At 43.1% G+C, this 18,065-nt stretch overlaps 1 protein-coding gene across 5 annotated transcripts in view; it reads left to right on the top strand.

Moving 5' to 3' along the window:
- The first annotated feature begins 1,460 nt into the window (after positions 1-1,460).
- Positions 1,461-18,065, top strand: part of TFG (trafficking from ER to golgi regulator) — a 31,326-nt gene continuing 14,721 nt past the window's right edge. Inside the window, exons 1-3 of one of the 5 annotated variants that reach the window (XM_061366591.1) lie at positions 1,461-1,569; positions 4,799-4,903; positions 14,178-14,386. In XM_061366591.1, coding sequence (XP_061222575.1) covers positions 14,203-14,386 — 184 coding nt within the window. In that variant the 5' untranslated portion in view covers positions 1,461-1,569; positions 4,799-4,903; positions 14,178-14,202. Of the gene's footprint in view, positions 1,570-2,760; positions 3,234-4,798; positions 4,904-13,003; positions 13,032-14,177; positions 14,387-18,065 lie in introns of those variants that run through there. The other 4 variants (XM_061366594.1, XM_061366593.1, XM_061366590.1 and 1 more) reach the window with 4 other exon arrangements.

The following is an 18,065-nucleotide window of genomic DNA, read 5'->3' as shown; positions in this document are numbered from 1 at the left end:
ACAACTTCGTTAAAGTTGTAAAGTAGGTATGCTTTATTCAGCTGAAGACGCACGGCGGATTGGTCCTCCAAAAGGCCTGCGCACCTCAGTGCCGTTTTCCTTTTACATTTATCCTGTAAAGTCGTACATATGTATTAGGTTGCACAATACGCCTATACATATTCATATTCTAACCCCGCTTCGTATTATAATGCCCTAAAAGGCTCTCCAAGCATGCGCAGTGCATCCTGGTGGTCTTGGGCAGGGGTCTTCAGATGAAGTAAGTAGTCTTCTTCTTGTGGGTAGGGGTCTTCAAGATGAAGTAAACGAGTCTTCTTCAGGCTTGAACTTTTTACCTCTGGTCCTCACGCATGCTCTTTAGGAGCTGAATGGGTCTGGTCTATGTCCAACTGGTTTAATGAGCTATTCTCTTCGTTAGGAAGTTCTGTCTTAGTACTGCCTGATAAGGCATCTGCTGAACTTGTCAAACAAGCTATAACTTAAGCAGTACCCCCCTGTACAACCCCCCCTCTTCTCCTCATTAGGAGGTTCTATCCTGGTACTGTCTGATAAGGCATCTGCTAAGCTTGTCAAGCCAGCTATAACTTAAGCAGTACCCCCTTGTACAACCCCCCTCTGTACATTTTGTCTAACCCCCTTGTACAACCCCCCTGTACACAATAGGCCACATCAGTTTCATAGGCTTTAATGATCACGAAGCTTCTTAATACTTTGGAAACACCAGGGAAGAACTGAATCATCAGTACAAAGGTATGAAATATGAGTGGCAAAGAGTGTAATGGATGGAAAGGTCCTGTTTTCCACGTTGCTTTCCTGTATTCTTAGAAGCAAAGACACTTTTTGCACTGAAAATTACCCTATTATTTCAAAGTATTTTCTAAAACTTATCAACCTCCTGAACCACACCCCTCCTCCTTATCTTTAATAGGCAATACTCAGGAAATCAGCTTCAGATTCCTGTTTTTCCCCTTAGGTGGATAAGCTCATAATGCAAGGTGGGAGGCCGAGGGGGATAGCCCTGAGTGCCTGGAAGGACGAACACACTCTCAGCATCATGCTGCCGGCATCTGGCGAGCACACTGGAACTTTATGTCCGGTTTTCCATTCCCGCACCCCATCCTCTGCGGGCCCAACCTCACGTTTCGAAACAAACCTCCTCTCACAGAGAGGCTTCACCTCAGAACCCGGCTCACACACACCGTCTGCTCCCTAGGTGCCAAAGGCAGGCGCTCGGCCCGGTGGGGGGGGGGGGGGGGGGGGGGGCGGCCCCCCCCCCCCCCCCCCCCCGACACCCACCAAAGTCGTCACTGGCACTACCACAAGTCCGCCAGCGTCGGGGCTGACGCATCGGTCCACTCGAGGGGGAGGCGGGGCTGCGCTGCGGGAGCATGCGCGCTGCTGCTCTTGCCGCTGGAGTGCGCATGCGGGTGGCTCGCGCAGGGCCGGCAGTTGCAGCCGTTCCTCCAGCTCCTTCTTTTGCCTGCCACGTACGGTTGGCGGTGGCCGTCCTCGGGCTTCGATTCTGCCGGGGCGGGTGGTGTCCACCGGCGGGACCCCGGAGAAGCCAGAGTAAGAAAATGGGGCTGCTCACCCCGCGCCGTTGCTGGGGGAGCTGCTGCCGTGTGTGCGAAGGCGGAGGGAGGGGTGGCTGCGGGCTGGGGGTGAGCCTTCGCCTCCGCCCCTCGGTTCCAAGGGCGACGCGGTCTCTGGCAGAGGCGGGGAGACCCCTTGCTTCCCTCTGGGAGCGTCTGAGGGAGGCTGGAACTGCCGCCTGGGCTTTTCGGCCTGGGGAGATGGCGTGAGGGCTGGCAGAGGTCTCCTGTCGCTCCCTCACGTCGCAAGGCTCTTGCATGTCAACCCCTGCTCACCAAGCCTTGTCCCCTTTGGGAGCCAGAGGAACTGCAGACTCCTCGCTTACCGACAGGGGATAGCTATGATTTTTGCTCCCCACTGAGTCGGTCCTATGCTTTTCAGAACTGGAGAAAACCAGTAAGAGTTCTTCTTTCTGCTCCCATCCCCTTTGCCCTTTATCTTGGGAAAACTCATCACTTTGACGAGTGGGGTTTGGGATACAGTGCTGCTTGGCCCTGTTTCTGTATGCTTCCCTTTGTTCTTTTCCTTGTTTTGACAGAGGGGAAAGTGAAGCAGGAATGCCTCTTCTTCCCTTGCTTAGGCAAGGCTGGTTTTCTCGGCTGCAATGCAAAAAGGGTAGTGAAATCCAACATGGTTATGATGTCATGGCTTGAGAAAGGATCATGAAGTGACTGACATAGAGTGGATAGTTGCTGTCCACACACACCATTTAGATTGGTGTGTGGTGTGAATAGAAAGTGAGCCAAGAGGAGAGGAAACGATGTGTGCCTCCAGAATGCATGTGGTACCTCAGGAAGGCTAGGAAGATAATGAGATTCTTACGAAAAATAGCCTCTCTGAAACAGGAAAATGCTAGTGTATTATTTTTGTTTGGTATGTTCCCCTCAATAAAGTAAACACAGTGATTGCTTCTGTCATAAAGCTCATTTGTGTGTATTCTGGATGTCTTTGCTGAAAAACTCAAGTTATCCATTCATCTATGTCACAGTGAGAGAAGCAAAGCTTGAGTGCTGTGTAATTTAATAAGTAGAACATTGCACATACTTCCCTGTAACAGCTGCAAATAGTTGCAGTGTTTAGAATCTGGCTCTTAAATTCTGAATGCCTTCAAACAGAATGGAGAACAGCTGGACAGAAAAAAGTGCATTTAAATGCAACCTTTTCATAATCGTTGGTAGATACACGGTGGATTTCTGCAAGTAACATTGGTAAATAAGACATTATAGGTCTGCAAGTACATTATAGTAGTAGATTTCCTTTCACAAAGATACAAATGATGCATTCAGTCTGTCGAAAGGCCACAGGAGCTCACATATGTCCATAGAAATGTGTATCTTTGGGAATTACAGATAAGGTTAAATTCTTACTGTTGTCGGTTTCCAAGTAGCTTACACTGTAATGCTAAAGAAGCAATACCAGTGCCCTGCTCTGATGCTTAAACAACACAAGATGGTGGCTAAACTAACTCTCTAAGTTGAACCACTCTTTGGTACATTACATGTATCCTGTATTTGTGCATTGCAGTAAATTTTACCTGGACCTGTAGCGAGATTTGGGTGAAAGAGGCATCATCTTCATGCATTATTCATTCATAAAAGATGAGTGAGGAAACAGAAGAGTAGTCTCTTCCTGTTCACCTGGTTAGTATGTCACAGCAGTCTTGCCCTCTCCCAGCCAGGAATGAGTACAACTCTGTTTAAAGGTGAACATTTCATACCCAGGATGAGGGGAGCAGCTGCCAGCCTGTGAGAACCAGAGGAGAGGGGCTTTGTTCTCTGGGTTTTGCTTGTCTTGTATGTCATGTATCTGTCTTGTATGTCATGGATCTTCTATGTCATGTATTTGTCCCAGTTTACTTCCAGTTAAGTTGAAAGAGGAGAGCTGGGAAGGCCAGTTTAATGTGGATGAGAGGAACTTACTTTTCTTCTTTGATTATATATATGAGACAAGAGTGATGGTATATTGAAAATGTGGGATCTGAGCATGACACGAATGGTATGGAATAAGGGGTGGATACTGTCCTGGTTTCAGCAGTAGCAGTCATTTTTCTCCTTAGCTGGTGCAGTGCTGTGATTTTGACTTTCAGCCTGAGAACAGCGCTGATAACACTGATGTTTTTAGTTGTTGCTAAGTAATGTTTACTCATTTCCTGAACGTTATAGACACTTGGGCCAAAGAGCATGGCATTGAGTGAGTATATCACATCACCTACCATGCCCCAGCCTCTGGGAAAATCAAAATCCAGTGAGGCTTACCCGCACAATATAATGACAAACGCACTCATGTGATTGCTTTTGCTCAGGGACCTGGATATACTTGGTGGGTAATGCGGGAAGATGGGGAAGTCCAATGTGTACCTCAAGGGGATTTAATTTTGCTGTGAATGATCTAAAAATCATGTCATGGATGTTTGAGATTAAAATCATGTCATGTATGCAAACGAGAGGCAAGGAGAAAAGTGCCAAGTACTGCCTTTTGTTTGGGAGGGAGGATCACAATTACCTTCTCCATTGGACTCTTCTTTTTACTAAATCATTGTCTTATAGTTATGGATATTAAACACTTGTAGTAAAGAGGTGGATTGCAGAAACTTCAGCTCATCACATTGGCTTTCCAGCAGAAAAAATACAAGCCGATTTCAGGGTAGATCATAGTTTAAAGTGGTTATGTATTTTGGATTGCATTTCCTTCTTGCCCAGTTTGGTGGCTTTTCCTGTGGGAAGGTGGCATTACTAACTCCTTTCCTCTTGTCTTAATTCTGTTCAGACTTTCCTTGGAGACACACTAATTAATGCTTCAGATGCTTCACCATTAAGCTAAGAAATGAACTCCAGATTTTTGTATTGCTAAATCAATGAAAGCTTATTTTTCTTAACTTGGGGTTTTAAGATGGAGGCTGTACAAATGAGTATTTTGAGACTGCCAAAGAGCATTGTCCTATAAAGGGACACCTTACTGTTAGGAATTCCTACATGCAATTACAAAATTTAGAAAAAATAAGCTTCTATTATGAACTCTTGTTCAAGATCTCTGTTTTAAACTTCAAACTCTACGCTACTCAAAATGTGATTGTTACATTATGGATAAAACAGTGACTTTTTAATCGTGTATATTCATTGCAATGTAATAAGGTGAAAGAATGATGTTAAATGTATAATTCTAAGGAACTTAAGTGAAATTTTTTTTTGTTTTTACTTTTATGTAGCTTCCTGTTTTCTGGCACTGATAGTGCATGGCGGTTTATCCTAACTCAGTTCTGAAGTGAGGTGGAAAATCTGTCCAATAATCCAGCATCAGTAAGACAGACAAGGTAATGGCAAATGTATGTTTTTGGAAAGGAGGTGAAAGAAAACCTGTCTATGGCTGCTGTTTTGTCTTTTTAATGCTTTCAATTAAAAAAAAAAAAACAACAAAAAACAACAAACAAACTTATACAAAGCCCTATGCTTTTACTACCAACTTAGTGTTAATTAGACTGAGTTGATGTGCCTGAAGTCAATACTCCTATGTTGCAAAACATGAATAATGTATTAGCGACTATTAATGATACTATAAACTTCACTGTTTTGTTGTAATGTCTCAGTAACATGACTGTGTTAATTGTAGGTCCTTTCTCTCTGCAATGAGACTGTATCTGCCTACCTCTGTTTTGTCTGGTTAGGAGAATGAGTTTTGTTCAATAGTTGCATGTCTCTTGTTTTGGATACTGTCCTGGGTTCAGCAGTAGCAGTCATTTTTTCTTCTTCTTAGTAGCTGGTGCAATGCTGTGTTTTGACTTTTGGCCTGGGAACAGGGCTGATAATACCGATGTTTTCAGTTGTTGCTAAGTAATGTTTACTCTGACCAAGGACTTTGTGAGTCTCGTGCTCTGCCAGGGAGGAGGGGAAGTAGGGAGGAAGCAGAGACAGGACACCTGAACCAAACTAACCAAAGAGGTATTCCATACCACAGCACGTCATGCCCAGTATATAAATTGGGGAAATTACCCAGAAGGGCTAGATCATTGTTCGGGTCGGGCTGGGCATCGATTGGCAAGTGGTGAGCAGTTGTGTTCTCTTCCCTTGTTATTTCCCTTTCCATTATTACTATTGGTGATAGCAGTAGTGGTTTTGTGTTATATGTTAGTTACTGGACTGTTGTCATCTCAGCTCGTGGGAGTTACATTCATTTGATTCTCCTCCTCATCCCTCTGGGAGCAGGGAGAGGAAGGGGAGGGAGTGAGCAAGCAGGCTGCTGCGTGGTTCTGGGTTGCTGGCTGGGCTTAAACCATGACAGTTCTTTGTGGTGCCCAATGTGGGTGCAAAGGGTTGAGATAATGACACATCTGACCGGCGTGCGTCTAATCGTATTTGTGATAAGCATTCATTGTTTCGGATTAATAGTCACTCATCACAATGCTGATTTATTGACTCTTAAAGTTGTTGCTCTTGATCTTGGAGTTTCAGCATGCCGTACCTTACAGAAGGTATTTGCTGTTTTAGTGTTTATAGGCTGAGGGGCCTGGGCTAAGTTTCTTGCTTCACTGTACTTTGTAGTAATGACTTGTAATACAACAGACTCACTGATCATGAAACTGTTCTGGCTTGCGTTCCCAGTGTGGTCATCACCTCTATACTTTGGGAGGTATATAATGGAAGTGTTTAGCAATAACACATCTTTTTTCACCTCCTCGGATGGTCAGCCTATGAAGGAGATAATCCCTTACATTCCCAGCCTCCCCACCAGCCTATTACAGCATCCTTTGAGAGTTGTGAAGGTTTTGAATGGCCTTTGGGTACCCTTGAGACCTGCCTGCTGACTGCGATGGGAATCAGCATGTTGGCACACATACAGAGTGTGTTTTACCCATGACCATTTCATTTGATTTCAAGAGTTAAGCAGAGTTGGGTTTGAGTCTTGTCTAGGGTTAGATGACGATATAGGAGGACCAAGAGATTTTCCCCGAGGCTGGACAGTCATGAGTGGCAGGGTGTGTGGGATAGTATGGGCAAGTATGTAGGCCAGTGGGCCCCTCCAGTGCTCTGGAACTTCACTGCTGAACAAGTGCAAAATTCATAAAAATTTAGTAAAACACTTAAATGAGGTGTGTTGTCATCCTGGTCATACCAGAGAGGGACAAATCATGTCAACGTCCTGGGGCTTGGACTAATCTTACAGAACCCTGTTCAACACTGTCTAGCACCTTCAAAGGGAAAAAAATGTCTCTGGATCTGATGGCAAAGCAACAGAAAAGCAGCTACAAAAACTCCAAATACAGCAGCTACTCAGATGATGCAGCTACTCCAACTCCAAGCACAGCGACTGTACCAACCCCAGCAACAAGTACAGCAGCTACTCAAACTCTGACCACAACAAACATTGCAGCTACTCCAGCTCCAAGCACAGCAGCTACACCAGCTCCAGTGACAAGTACAGCAGCTACTCAAACTCTTGACTACAACAGACAACACAGCTAATCCAATTCCAAGCACAGCGACTGTACCAACCCCAGCAACGAGTACAGCAGCTACTCAAACTCTGACCACAACAAACATTGCAGCTACTCCAGCTCCAAGCACAGCAGCTACACTAGCCCCAGTGACAAGTACAGCAGCTACTCAAACTCTTGACTACAACAGACAACACAGCTAATCCAATTCCAAGCACAGCAACTACACCAACCCCAGTGACAAGTACAGCAGCTATCCAAACCCAGACAACAGGTACTGCAGCCACTACAACCACAGTGATAATCACTGTAGCTAAACCAGAGAACCAATCTGTGCCAATATCAGTTGCCCCTGTACGCAAGGGGAAAAGCAAAAAGAGGCAAGAAAGATGAAGAAACAGTGCACTTACTACATGGGACAGCATCTGATCAGGAGTTATTATTATGTGAATCAGAGGAAGAGCAGGTGACTTCTCGACTCCGGACCTCAACTGAGCTACGGAATATGCGAAAAGATTTTACCTGTCAACCAGGGGTGCACATCATCTCCTGGTTGCTCTGATGCTGGCACAATGGGGCTGATGGTCATAAACTAGAAGGTAGGGAAGCCAGGCAGCTGGGATCGCTTGCTAGGGAAGGGGGAATTGACAGAGCAATTGCAAAAGAGAAACAGTCCCTCAGCCTTTGGAGGCAGCCTTGGCAGCTGTGAGATAAAGGTTTCCATACAAGGATGATATTATGAGTTGTTCAGCCAAGTGGCCTACTCTAGAGAAATGCATCCAGTCTCTAAGGGAATCAGCTATTGTAGAGATGATCTGTCACAGGCCAGATGCCGGGAAGGCACCCACAGGTCCAGATGAAGTTGAATGTACACGACCCATGTGGCGGAAATTTACACAGAATGCACCGTCATCATATGCCCACTCATTGGCAGCAATAACCTGGAATGACGTAGCACCAGCAAGTGGATGAAATCATTTGTCAACTCCGAGAGTTTGAAGACAGTCTAACCCCTTCCATCATTTCAGCTGTGGAAAAGCTGTCCCAGAACCTCAAGCAATTGAGAGTTGATCTATCCGACCTACGCAGCTCCCCACGTGTACCAGCCCATGTCTCAGCTATTAACAAAAGGCGTCCTACTGCTTGAGAGAGAAGATATAGAAGGTATATGCCATGGGCCACCCTATGGTTTTACCTGTGGAGTCATGGCGAAGACATGAGGAAGTGGGATGGAAAACCTACCTCAGCTCTGGAGGAACGGGTGCATGAATTGAGGAGGGGAACAAAGGTCAAGGATGTTCATCACATGAAAGCTGTGGCTTCAGTCTCTGGTAAGCAGGTTCCCAGATGGAGTGAAAGAGCTGATTTTACTCCAGCTCCTGTGATAAAGAAGACTAATCCCTTTCTACAAGATGTAAGTGTCCAATGTTGTGATCACTATTAGAGGGGCCCTGCCTCCAGCCATGTGGAGGTAGGGGACAGTCGAATTTACTGGACTGTGTGGATCAGATGGCCTGGCACATCAGTCCCACAGAAATATAAGGCTCTAGTAGATACCGGTGCACAGTGTACCCTGATGCCATCAAGCTGTCAAGGGGTGGAACCCATCTGTATTTCTGGATTGACAAGAGCATCCCAAGAATTGACTGTACTGGAGGCTGAAATCAGCCTGACTGGGAGAAAGTGGGAAAAGCACCCCGTTGTGACTGCTCAGAGGCTCCATGCAATCCTTGGCATAGACTGACTCAGGAGAGGGTACTTCAAAGACCCAAAAGGGTACCGACGGGCTTTTGGTATTGCTGCTTTGGAGTCAGAGGAAATTAAGCAGCTGTCCACCTTACCTAGTCTCTCAGAGGATCCTTCTGTTGTGGGGTTGCTGAAGATTGAAGAACAGCAAGTGCCAATCGCGACCACAACAGTGCACCGGTGGCAATATTGCACCAGCCGAGACTCCATCATTCCCATCTATAAGCTGATCTGTAGACTGGAGAGCGAAGGAATGATCAGTAGGACTTGCTCACCCTTTAGTAGCCCCATATGGCCAATGCAAAAGCCTAACAGAGTGGGGAGACTAACAGCAGACTATTGTGGCCTGAATGAAGTCACACCACCATTGAGAGCTGCCATACCGGACATGCTAGAACTTCAGTATGAACTGGAGTCAAAGGCAGCCAAGTGGTATGCCACAACTGATACTGCCAATGCATTTTTCTCAATTCCTTTGGCAGCAGAGTGCAGGCGTGGGGGGCGATACAGCGGAAGAAGTTTTTGAGAAAAGGAGGACAGTAATCCAAACCCTGCTGAAAGCTGTTTTTGCCATAAAATGGAGTAAGGTAAAGGAACCTCCACAGGAGATTCAGTTTTGGGGAATAAAATGGCAAGATGGGTATCGCCATATCCCCACAGATGATCAACAAGATAACAGCAATGTCTCCACCAACTAATCGGAAAGAAATGCAAGCTTTCTTAGGTGTTGTGGGGTTCTGGTGAATGCACATCTCAAATTACAGTTCGATTGTAAGCCCTCTCTATCATGTGACCTGGAAGAAGAGTGAATTTAAATGGGGCCCTGAGCAGCAAGCCTTTGAACAAATTAAATGAGATACAGTTCATGCAGGAGCCCTTGGACCAGTCCAGACCGGGCCAGATGTAAACAATGTACTCTACACTGCAGCTGGGGATAATGGTCCTACCTGGAGCCTCTGGCAGAAAGCTCCAGGGGAGACTTGAGGTTGACCACTTGGCTTTTGGAGTTGGGGATACAGAGGATCTGAGGCCAGCTATACCCCAGCTGAGCAAGAGATACTGGCAGCCTATGGAGGGGTTAGAGCTGCTTCAGAAGTGATTGGCACTGAAGCACAGCTTCTCCTGGCACCCTGGTTGTCCGTGCTGGGCTGGATGCTCAAAGGCAGGGTCTCTACACATCATGCAACTGATGCTACATGGAGTAGGTGGGCTGCACTAATTACACAATGAGCTCAAATAGGAAATCCCAGTTGTCCAGGAATTCTAGAGGTCATCATGGACTGGCCTGAGGGCAGAGATTTCGGAATATCACCAGAGGAGGAAGTGATGCTTGTTGAAGAGGCCTCACCATATAATCAACTGTCAGAAAGTGAAAAGCAGTATGCCTTGTTTACTGATGGGTCCTGCTATATTGTGGGAAAGCATCAGAGATGGAAGGCAGCTGTATGGAGTCCTCAATGACAAGTTGCAGAAACTGCTGAAGGAGAGGGTGAATTGAGTCAGTTTGCCAAGGTCAAAGCCATCCAAAGTCAGTTTGACCGAGGCCAAAGCTGAGATTAGAGCCAGCTGGCCCTGAACACTGCTGAACGAGAAAAGTGGCCAGTACTTTTATCACTGTGCTGACTCATGGATGCTGGCAAATGCCCTGTGGGGGTGGTTGCCACAATGGAAGCAGAGCAGCTGGCAATGCAGAGGTAAACGTATCTGGGCTGCTGCACTGTGGCAAGATATTGCTGCCCAGGTGCAGAACCTGGTGGTGAAGGTATGCCACACAGATGCTCATGTATCCAAGAGTCAGGCCACTGAGGAGCACCAGAACAACCAACAGGTGAATAAAGCTGCTAAGATTGAAGTGGCTCAGATGGACTTAGATTGGCAACATAAGGGTGAATTAGTTGTGGCCTGGTGGTGGGCCCATGACACTTCAGGCCATCAGGGCAGAGATGCAACTTATAGATGGGCTTGTGATTGACGGGTGGACTTAACAATGGACACTATAGACCAGGTTATTCACAACTGTGAAACATGTGCTGCAATTAAGCAAGCCAAATGGTTAAAGCCTCTTTGGTATGGAGGATGATGGCTGAAGTACAAATACTGGGAGGGCTGGCATATTGATTATATCACACTCCCACCAACCCACCAAGGCAAGCACCATGTGCTCACCATGGTGAAAGCAACCACCGGATGGCTAGAGACATATGCTGTGCCCCATGCCACTGCCCAAGACACTATCCTGGGCCGTAAGAAACAGATTTTGTGGCAACACAGCACCCCAGAGAGAGCTGAGTCAGACAATGGGACTCATTTCCGGAACAACCTGATAGACACTTGGGCCAAAGAGCATGGCATTGAGTGAGTATATCATATCCTCTACCATGCACTAGCCTCTGGGAAATTTGAACGTACAATGGGCTGAGAGCAACAGGTAGTGGAACTTTCAAACACTGGGATACAGGTTTACCAAAAAGCCACCTGGTTGGTCAACACCAGAGGATCTGTCAACAGGGCTGCCCCAGCCCAGCCCAGTAAGAACTGTAGAGGGGGATGGTATGGTGAGCATAAAGAATTTGCTGGGGAAGACAGTCTGGGTTATTCCTCCTTCAGGTAAAGGCAAGCCAACTCGTACTGCTTTTGCTCAGGGACCTTTATGTACTTGGTGGGTAATGTGGGAAGAGGGGGAAGTCTGATGTGTACCTTAAGGGGATTTGATTTTAGGGGAAAACAGCCAATGAACCCAATTGTATGCTGTTGCCTGCTATGTAGCACTTCTATAGCCCACCAACTAGATGTCTTCAGGTCACCAGTGATTGGCCCTGACTTCCCTCCGACCATCATTCCAGCAAAGAATGAGCTTTGACGAAACCAGATGAGCTCAGCAGTGACCAGATGAGTTCCACGGTGCCATCAGCAGGCAGCAGTCCAACACTGCGCGCTGTCTGTCCTTCTCTGAGAGATTGTTAAAAGAGATGGAGCTTGACACCATGGACTGGATGAACTCAGCAACTTTATAGGGATTTGTCCATGCACTAAGGAATGATATCTCTGTACGTGTGTGTGGATGTATATATATTTATGAGACAAGAGTGATAGTACATGAAAAATGTGGGATCTGAGCATGATGTGAATGGTATGGAATAAGGGGTGGATACTGTCCTGGGTTCAGCAGTAGCAGTCATTTTTCTCAGTCTTAGTAGCTGGTGCAGTGCTGTGTTTTTGACTTTAAGCCTGGGAACAACGCTGATAACACCGATGTTTTCAGTTGTTGCTTAGTAATGTTTACTTTGACCAAGGACTTTTCTGAGTCTCATGTTCTGCCAGGGCGGAGGGGAAGCCAGGAGGAAGCGGAAACAGGACACCTGAATCAAACTAACCAAAGAGGTATTCCATACCACAGCACATCATGCCCAGTATATAAACTGGGGTAGTTACCCAGAAGGGCTAGATCCCTGCTTGGGTTGGGCTGGGTATCGGCAGGTGGTGAGCGGTTGTATTCTCTTCCCTTGTTATTTCCCTTACCAATATTATTATTATTGGTGATAGCAGTAGTGGTTTTGTGTTATACGTTAGTTACTGAACTGTTCTTATCTCAACCTGTGGGAATTCTTTCTATTCTCCTTCCCATCCATCTGGGAGTGGGGGAAGGAAGGGGAGGGAGTGAACGAGTGGCTGCGTGGTTCTGGGTTGCCAGCTGGGCTTAAACCAGGACAGATGCCATTAGGCTAAACAAAGAGATTTGCATTAAATGTTTGCTTTATATTAAGTTCATTATCAAAACCCCTAGAAATTGAATTGCAGTCTAGAGGTAATATCATACTACGTCTTTTTAATGCAAAACGTTGCCATCATTAACAGCAGAGTTAAATATATACAGATGCATCAATGTATGATGTATTAAAGGCTTTAGCTGAGTGTCTTATTTCTCTGGTAGGAAAGAAGTAATTTTCAGTACTTTAAAAATAGACTGACAAAGCAGAATTCAGTTTTCTCATAAAGCACTGTTACAACATTGTTAAAGGTAGGCGAGAGATACCTACATACCTCTACCAAGAATTCTTCTTGTGCAAGAGAGCGAACAGCATGTTTGCCTGCATGTGGCTTTGGAAATGCCAGTTTTGATGTGTAGGGCTGCCTGCAGTTAAGAGCTCCAATATTTGTGCTTCAGATGTTATGATAACTGCTTCTTTAATTGCTCCTTATTTCAGGTCTATTGTTTTCTCCCTGTCCAAAACAGCAAAGTGGACATTTGACTAGCTATCCATGTGTGTTTTTTATTTTTTTTTCATTCCTCTGCTAAGTAACTTCTCTGCAGTTTCTGGTTTTCTTTTAACATACGGTCTTTGTTTTTTTTTAACAAGAGGGATGCCTTGTACAACATGATAATTTTTAAATTGTCTTACATAAAGTGTTAAAGGTATAACTGTGAAGTGCTGCTTTGGTACAAGATGGCTTTTTTGCAGTTCATTTGGGGAGGTTGTCCACCTCTCTTAAACCACAGAGTGTAAATGGCTGTTCAGACTACTTGCATAACAAATCTGTGGCTCCGAGTCTAATGAGTAGCTAATACGTGGTTTATTAAGCAGCTTTTAAAAATCTAAAATCTTTGTTAAAACATCTCAGTCAAAATTTCAAAGAAAGGAAAAATTTTATCATCTTCCTTTCAGGGGAGGAATCCTCAATGTGTTCTAATCATGTTTATAATAAACCAACGTTTAGCTCTTCATTTATTTGTTCATGAAATAGTGCATGATTCAACTTCATTCCCTTAGTAAAGCCTCCTTACTACCTGTAATCATTGACATAAAAGATTTTATTATGGCAGTCTTTTCTTAAATGAGAAAAAAATAATGCACCCTTTGCTGGTTGTCATAATTATGGGGAATGTAAAAATAACTTGAAGATTTGGTAATGTAACCGATATAATGTTGCAAGGCTGACATCTTTTGCTGGAATTTTGCTTTTCCCATAAGAGATGTATGCATGTATCTCAAAAGCAAATCCCAGGCATTATTAGTTCCTTTATAGGTGTTTTTCATGACAGTTTACAGCTGATACCTTACAGAAAAACCCACCCAAGTGTGAAATTTCTAGATATCACACACATTTTAAAGCTGTATGACTTAAAAAAAATCTTTATTCTTAAATTCTGAGCACTGGGAACTGCAATAGCTGTTCATTTGATGTGTTGGATCTTAGAGTTGTTCTTTGCCTTTGAGCTCAGTTTAAGTATTACGCACTTTATTGTTTGAGAAATTCGTGCATCATAGAATGTGTCTGAGAGGGGTTCTCTGGAGAGCTTCCTAACAGTAATGCTTTCCAAAGATGAAAAGCTTCATAATTGTCATCAGATACATTTAAATAATGAACTGTTTAGTTTTCTAAAATGCTTTTAATGTTTTATTGTTAACAGGTCTGCAGGTGATAAGGAATTCATCATGAATGGGCAGCTGGATTTAAGTGGGAAGCTGATCATCAAAGCTCAGCTTGGGGAAGATATTAGGAGAATTCCTATTCATAATGAAGATATCACCTATGATGAATTGGTGCTGATGATGCAGAGAGTTTTTAGAGGAAAACTTCTGAGCAATGACGAAGTCACAATAAAATACAAAGATGAAGGTAATACTTGATTGCTGCTGTTAAAGTTTAATTACTTCTCTTGCTGTAGTACAATCTATGGACAGAAACTCTGAAATTCACCTCTTTAGAATTGTCCAAATTCACTGGCAATTGCAAGTGATTTCTTGTGAAATTCTTTGAGTCAGACAATAGAAGCTGTATTTCTCGTGGTTATGCTGTCTTAACATAGCTGATCTTTCAGAAATAATGGAGGAAATACTATCTGAAAGTTGTTTTTTTTTTTTTTTTTTTTTTTCTGTTACAGGAAGCCAGTGCAATCACAGTTTTCTGCCTACTCATTCTCTTGTGTTTTCAATGGTAAAGTGGGTTTGAAGTAGAGGAGGGAATAAACACATATGACTTAAAGCAAGCTCTTACAAGTCTTGGAAAACTTCACTTCTGTAGTAGTAATTCATAATTACATTTTTCCCCATCAGTAAAGATTACAAGACACTTTTAACCTGAAATATTTAGTAAAAATAATCTTTTGCTTAAATAATGTTTGAATCTATTGGACACTGGCTGTTGCAAAGAAAATCTTGATCATTAGTGTTAAATGCAACCTTAAGAAGAGCTTCCACAGAATGAAAAGGGCCTTGTTTGAGATGTGTAGAAAGAGAATTGTAGATGGAGGGTTTTCATCTTGGAATGTCAGAAGGGTGATATTCATAAAATGAAAGTCAGAAAGAAGTAATAACATCCCCAGTCTTTTAGTCAGTTCAAAGGCTGTGTGAAGATTCTGCTGGTGTACAGTAAAAAAGCTACATTACTGAAGCATTCAGGTTCTTAATAGCACTGACTGTGGTCCTTAAATAACTTTTGTTCATACATCTAGGCTATAAAATTTCACTTTGAGTGACTCTTGAGACAGTTTTTTTGGGTTCATGAAGCTTTAGGGAAACACTGCTCAACAAAATTGATATGCAGTGAAGAGCTAATATTTTGGGTCCTGATTGCTAGTGGGAGACAGCTCAGTGGATTTGTGGTAGTATTGGTTTTCTTACCACATTATCAATTCCTTTTTTCTTTCTGGAACGAGGAAAAGTGAAAGTAAATAGATGGGGGCTTTTTCATTTGGTTAAAGCTTCTAATTCCTGTTCTTTAAGTATAGTTCTCTGTTTTTTGTGTATACTTCTGTCTCTGTCTTCTTTTGAAGAAGATAATTACAGTCTCCATCATACCCCACTATGGTTTCATTCTTCTGTTGTCTTTCACAGCCTAGAGACCTCCTACTGTTAATCTTAGCTTTCTCAGAATGTGCTACTTCTCCACTGAGACGTGAAATTTCAGTGTATGTTATCCTGGCTTATCATCACTACTAAGAAGGTTTAAACGTTGTTACTACCAGAGGAAGTTGCAAGTGATTAGGGAAAAAGTTAACAGAACTAGGCTTCAGTTTGACCTCCAGATGAGGACTCTGGTATTCTTGACTTTGTTTCAAGTAATACAAGATTCTTCTTTAAATCTACTTCAGTTGTTAGAAGCATTGAAATGTATACATTGTAGCTATTTCTGTTTTGTTATTTATCCCTCCACACCTGGAGAAATGTCTGTCCTCATCTGTTGTGAGGAGATACTTTAAGGTGGTCTAAGGATTTCCACTATTTCTACAATGTTGATCTGAGTCTTCACAGAATTCATGTGTGCACTCTTTAGGTGTTTAGAAGAATGCTTCATCTATCCCTCCTGGCCTCTATTTTTTTTTTTTGTTTTTCTTCTCCAAAATTGTATGCTTAATTGGCAAGGCTAGAAAACTTTAAATCCCAATCCTTTTGTCTCTGGATTTGTAGTCTGAGATAGTTGGAAGCATATTCTTAAGTTATATTTAGGTTACATGACACTGTTATTAGTTACTATGGAAAAGAAATTTGTGTTAGATCATTGCCTTGTAGAGTTAGATTTTATGTTCAAGTTGGGCATCTTTCAGACTTCTGCATTAAGGAAATTGCTCTCCTAGGTGTGAAAACATTTTCATGTACTGCTTAAGGTTCTTGAGTATGTAGTAAAACCTGATGTCTGAAAAAAAACCCAAACCCAAGCAAACCACTGAGGACTGCCAGCAGTGGATTTACATGAATCAGAGTAGAACTGCATCTTAAGCACACCATGTTACTGAGTTACATATATTAAAGGCCCTATGGAGCTAATAATAGAAACTTTACTGAAAAGTAAAGTTAGGCTTGAATTTCAAGCTAGTGCCTAATGCGTGGTTGGCCTGTTCATTCTTGTTCTTGATCACCTTGCTGTAGAAGTTGGTGCCTTTGTCTCAGAGTTAATAATGAGTTATTAACACATATGGCTAATCAGTAATGTCTCTACCTTTGGTAAACTTACCAAGGTGAAGGAAAACTACATTTTTGGCAGTGGGTATTTTTGTATTCTTTGTTTTTCCCCAAATGAAATAGGGAAAGAAAAAAAGAAAAAAGAAATATGAAGGAGATAAAGCTTTTTTTTTTTTCAGCTTGCTATCATGTGTGTTATGGCTATTTGTACTGAAGCATTCGTTTATTTGAAAACTTTGACTATAACGTTTACACAGTTGAAGCTTTGTCACCATAAGGAATAGCTCAGAATTTTCAGGCAGTAACTCGTAATTAAAAACATATTTCTGTGTCTGTCTACAAAGCCTCCTGTTAACAATGTTTTAGAGAGGAACATTTGAAGCTCGAAGTCAGCTTTATTCCAGGCTATGTGTCATCTAACACTGTTGCTTCTGAACGTGAAGCTTCACTAGATAGGGTCTCATCTCAGTTTCCAGTCACCAAGCCGGAAGGAAGTGGTCCTGCTGTCCCTTCTCTTTTCCATATTTACATGCCTGCACATGTTTTCCTCATAACGCTTTCCCACTCTTTCCCTTGTGCTGCTTAATTTGTCTTCATTTAATCTATTAATAATCTGTTGCATATATTAAACCAGTAGAAAATCTGTCCTGCCAAGGAGAATAGTCTTGTTTTATCTGTAATCTTGTTGAGTAAGTAAAGATGTTAATGTAGATTTGTCTTGACTGAGTATGAAAATTGTCAAAGACCAGGCTTAATGGGAGTTTGGTGTCTCTTTTGGGTATTAATAGTATTAAAGGTATTCAGTGCCTTATGCATAACCCTTTATATCTTAAGAATAAAGGATCCCATACAGTTCTAATACAGTTCCTGTGACTGATGGCAATGTGCACATTCATTAGGATGCATTGGTATGGGACTTCCTCTGAAACCTGGCACACAAAAATAAATGACTAAGTGTTGAGGCTTCATGTCAGATTCCTGGTTTGAGAGAAAAGTTTTATTCTGGCTACTTTGACATCTTCATGTCTTCATTCCTATTTGTGTGTAAAGCTGATAGATATTTCTACTGTACGTTTTTACACTGGAACTTTACTATCATTCCCATGTTAAAATTCAGTCTTGCACCTCAGTGTTCTGAGTAAAACCTGGTAAAATGTTCTAGTCACTTAAAATTTTCCCTTGATAGTGTGTGTGTTTCGTATTTTAAAAATTGAATTGGGATTGCTTTGTGCCGTATACCTTCAGCCTCCTCCTGTCTGTACATGAGCAGCACAGTTTTGGAGCCAGTTGGAGCAGGCATATAACTTAACTGGCAGCATCATTCTTTCTGGTGTTGGACTATGCAAACTTGTAGCTCCACTGTTTCATCCTGTATGTAAACAGACAAGAATGGTGAG

Source organism: Neopsephotus bourkii, unplaced genomic scaffold (assembly GCF_033783945.1).
Source record: "Neopsephotus bourkii isolate Nb327-2 ecotype Australia unplaced genomic scaffold, CSIRO-AGI_Nbou_v1 NB_1350, whole genome shotgun sequence".
Taxonomy (NCBI): domain Eukaryota; kingdom Metazoa; phylum Chordata; class Aves; order Psittaciformes; family Psittacidae; genus Neopsephotus; species Neopsephotus bourkii.
Note: the sequence above shows the minus strand (reverse complement) of the source record. Positions and strands in the feature narration are given on the sequence as shown.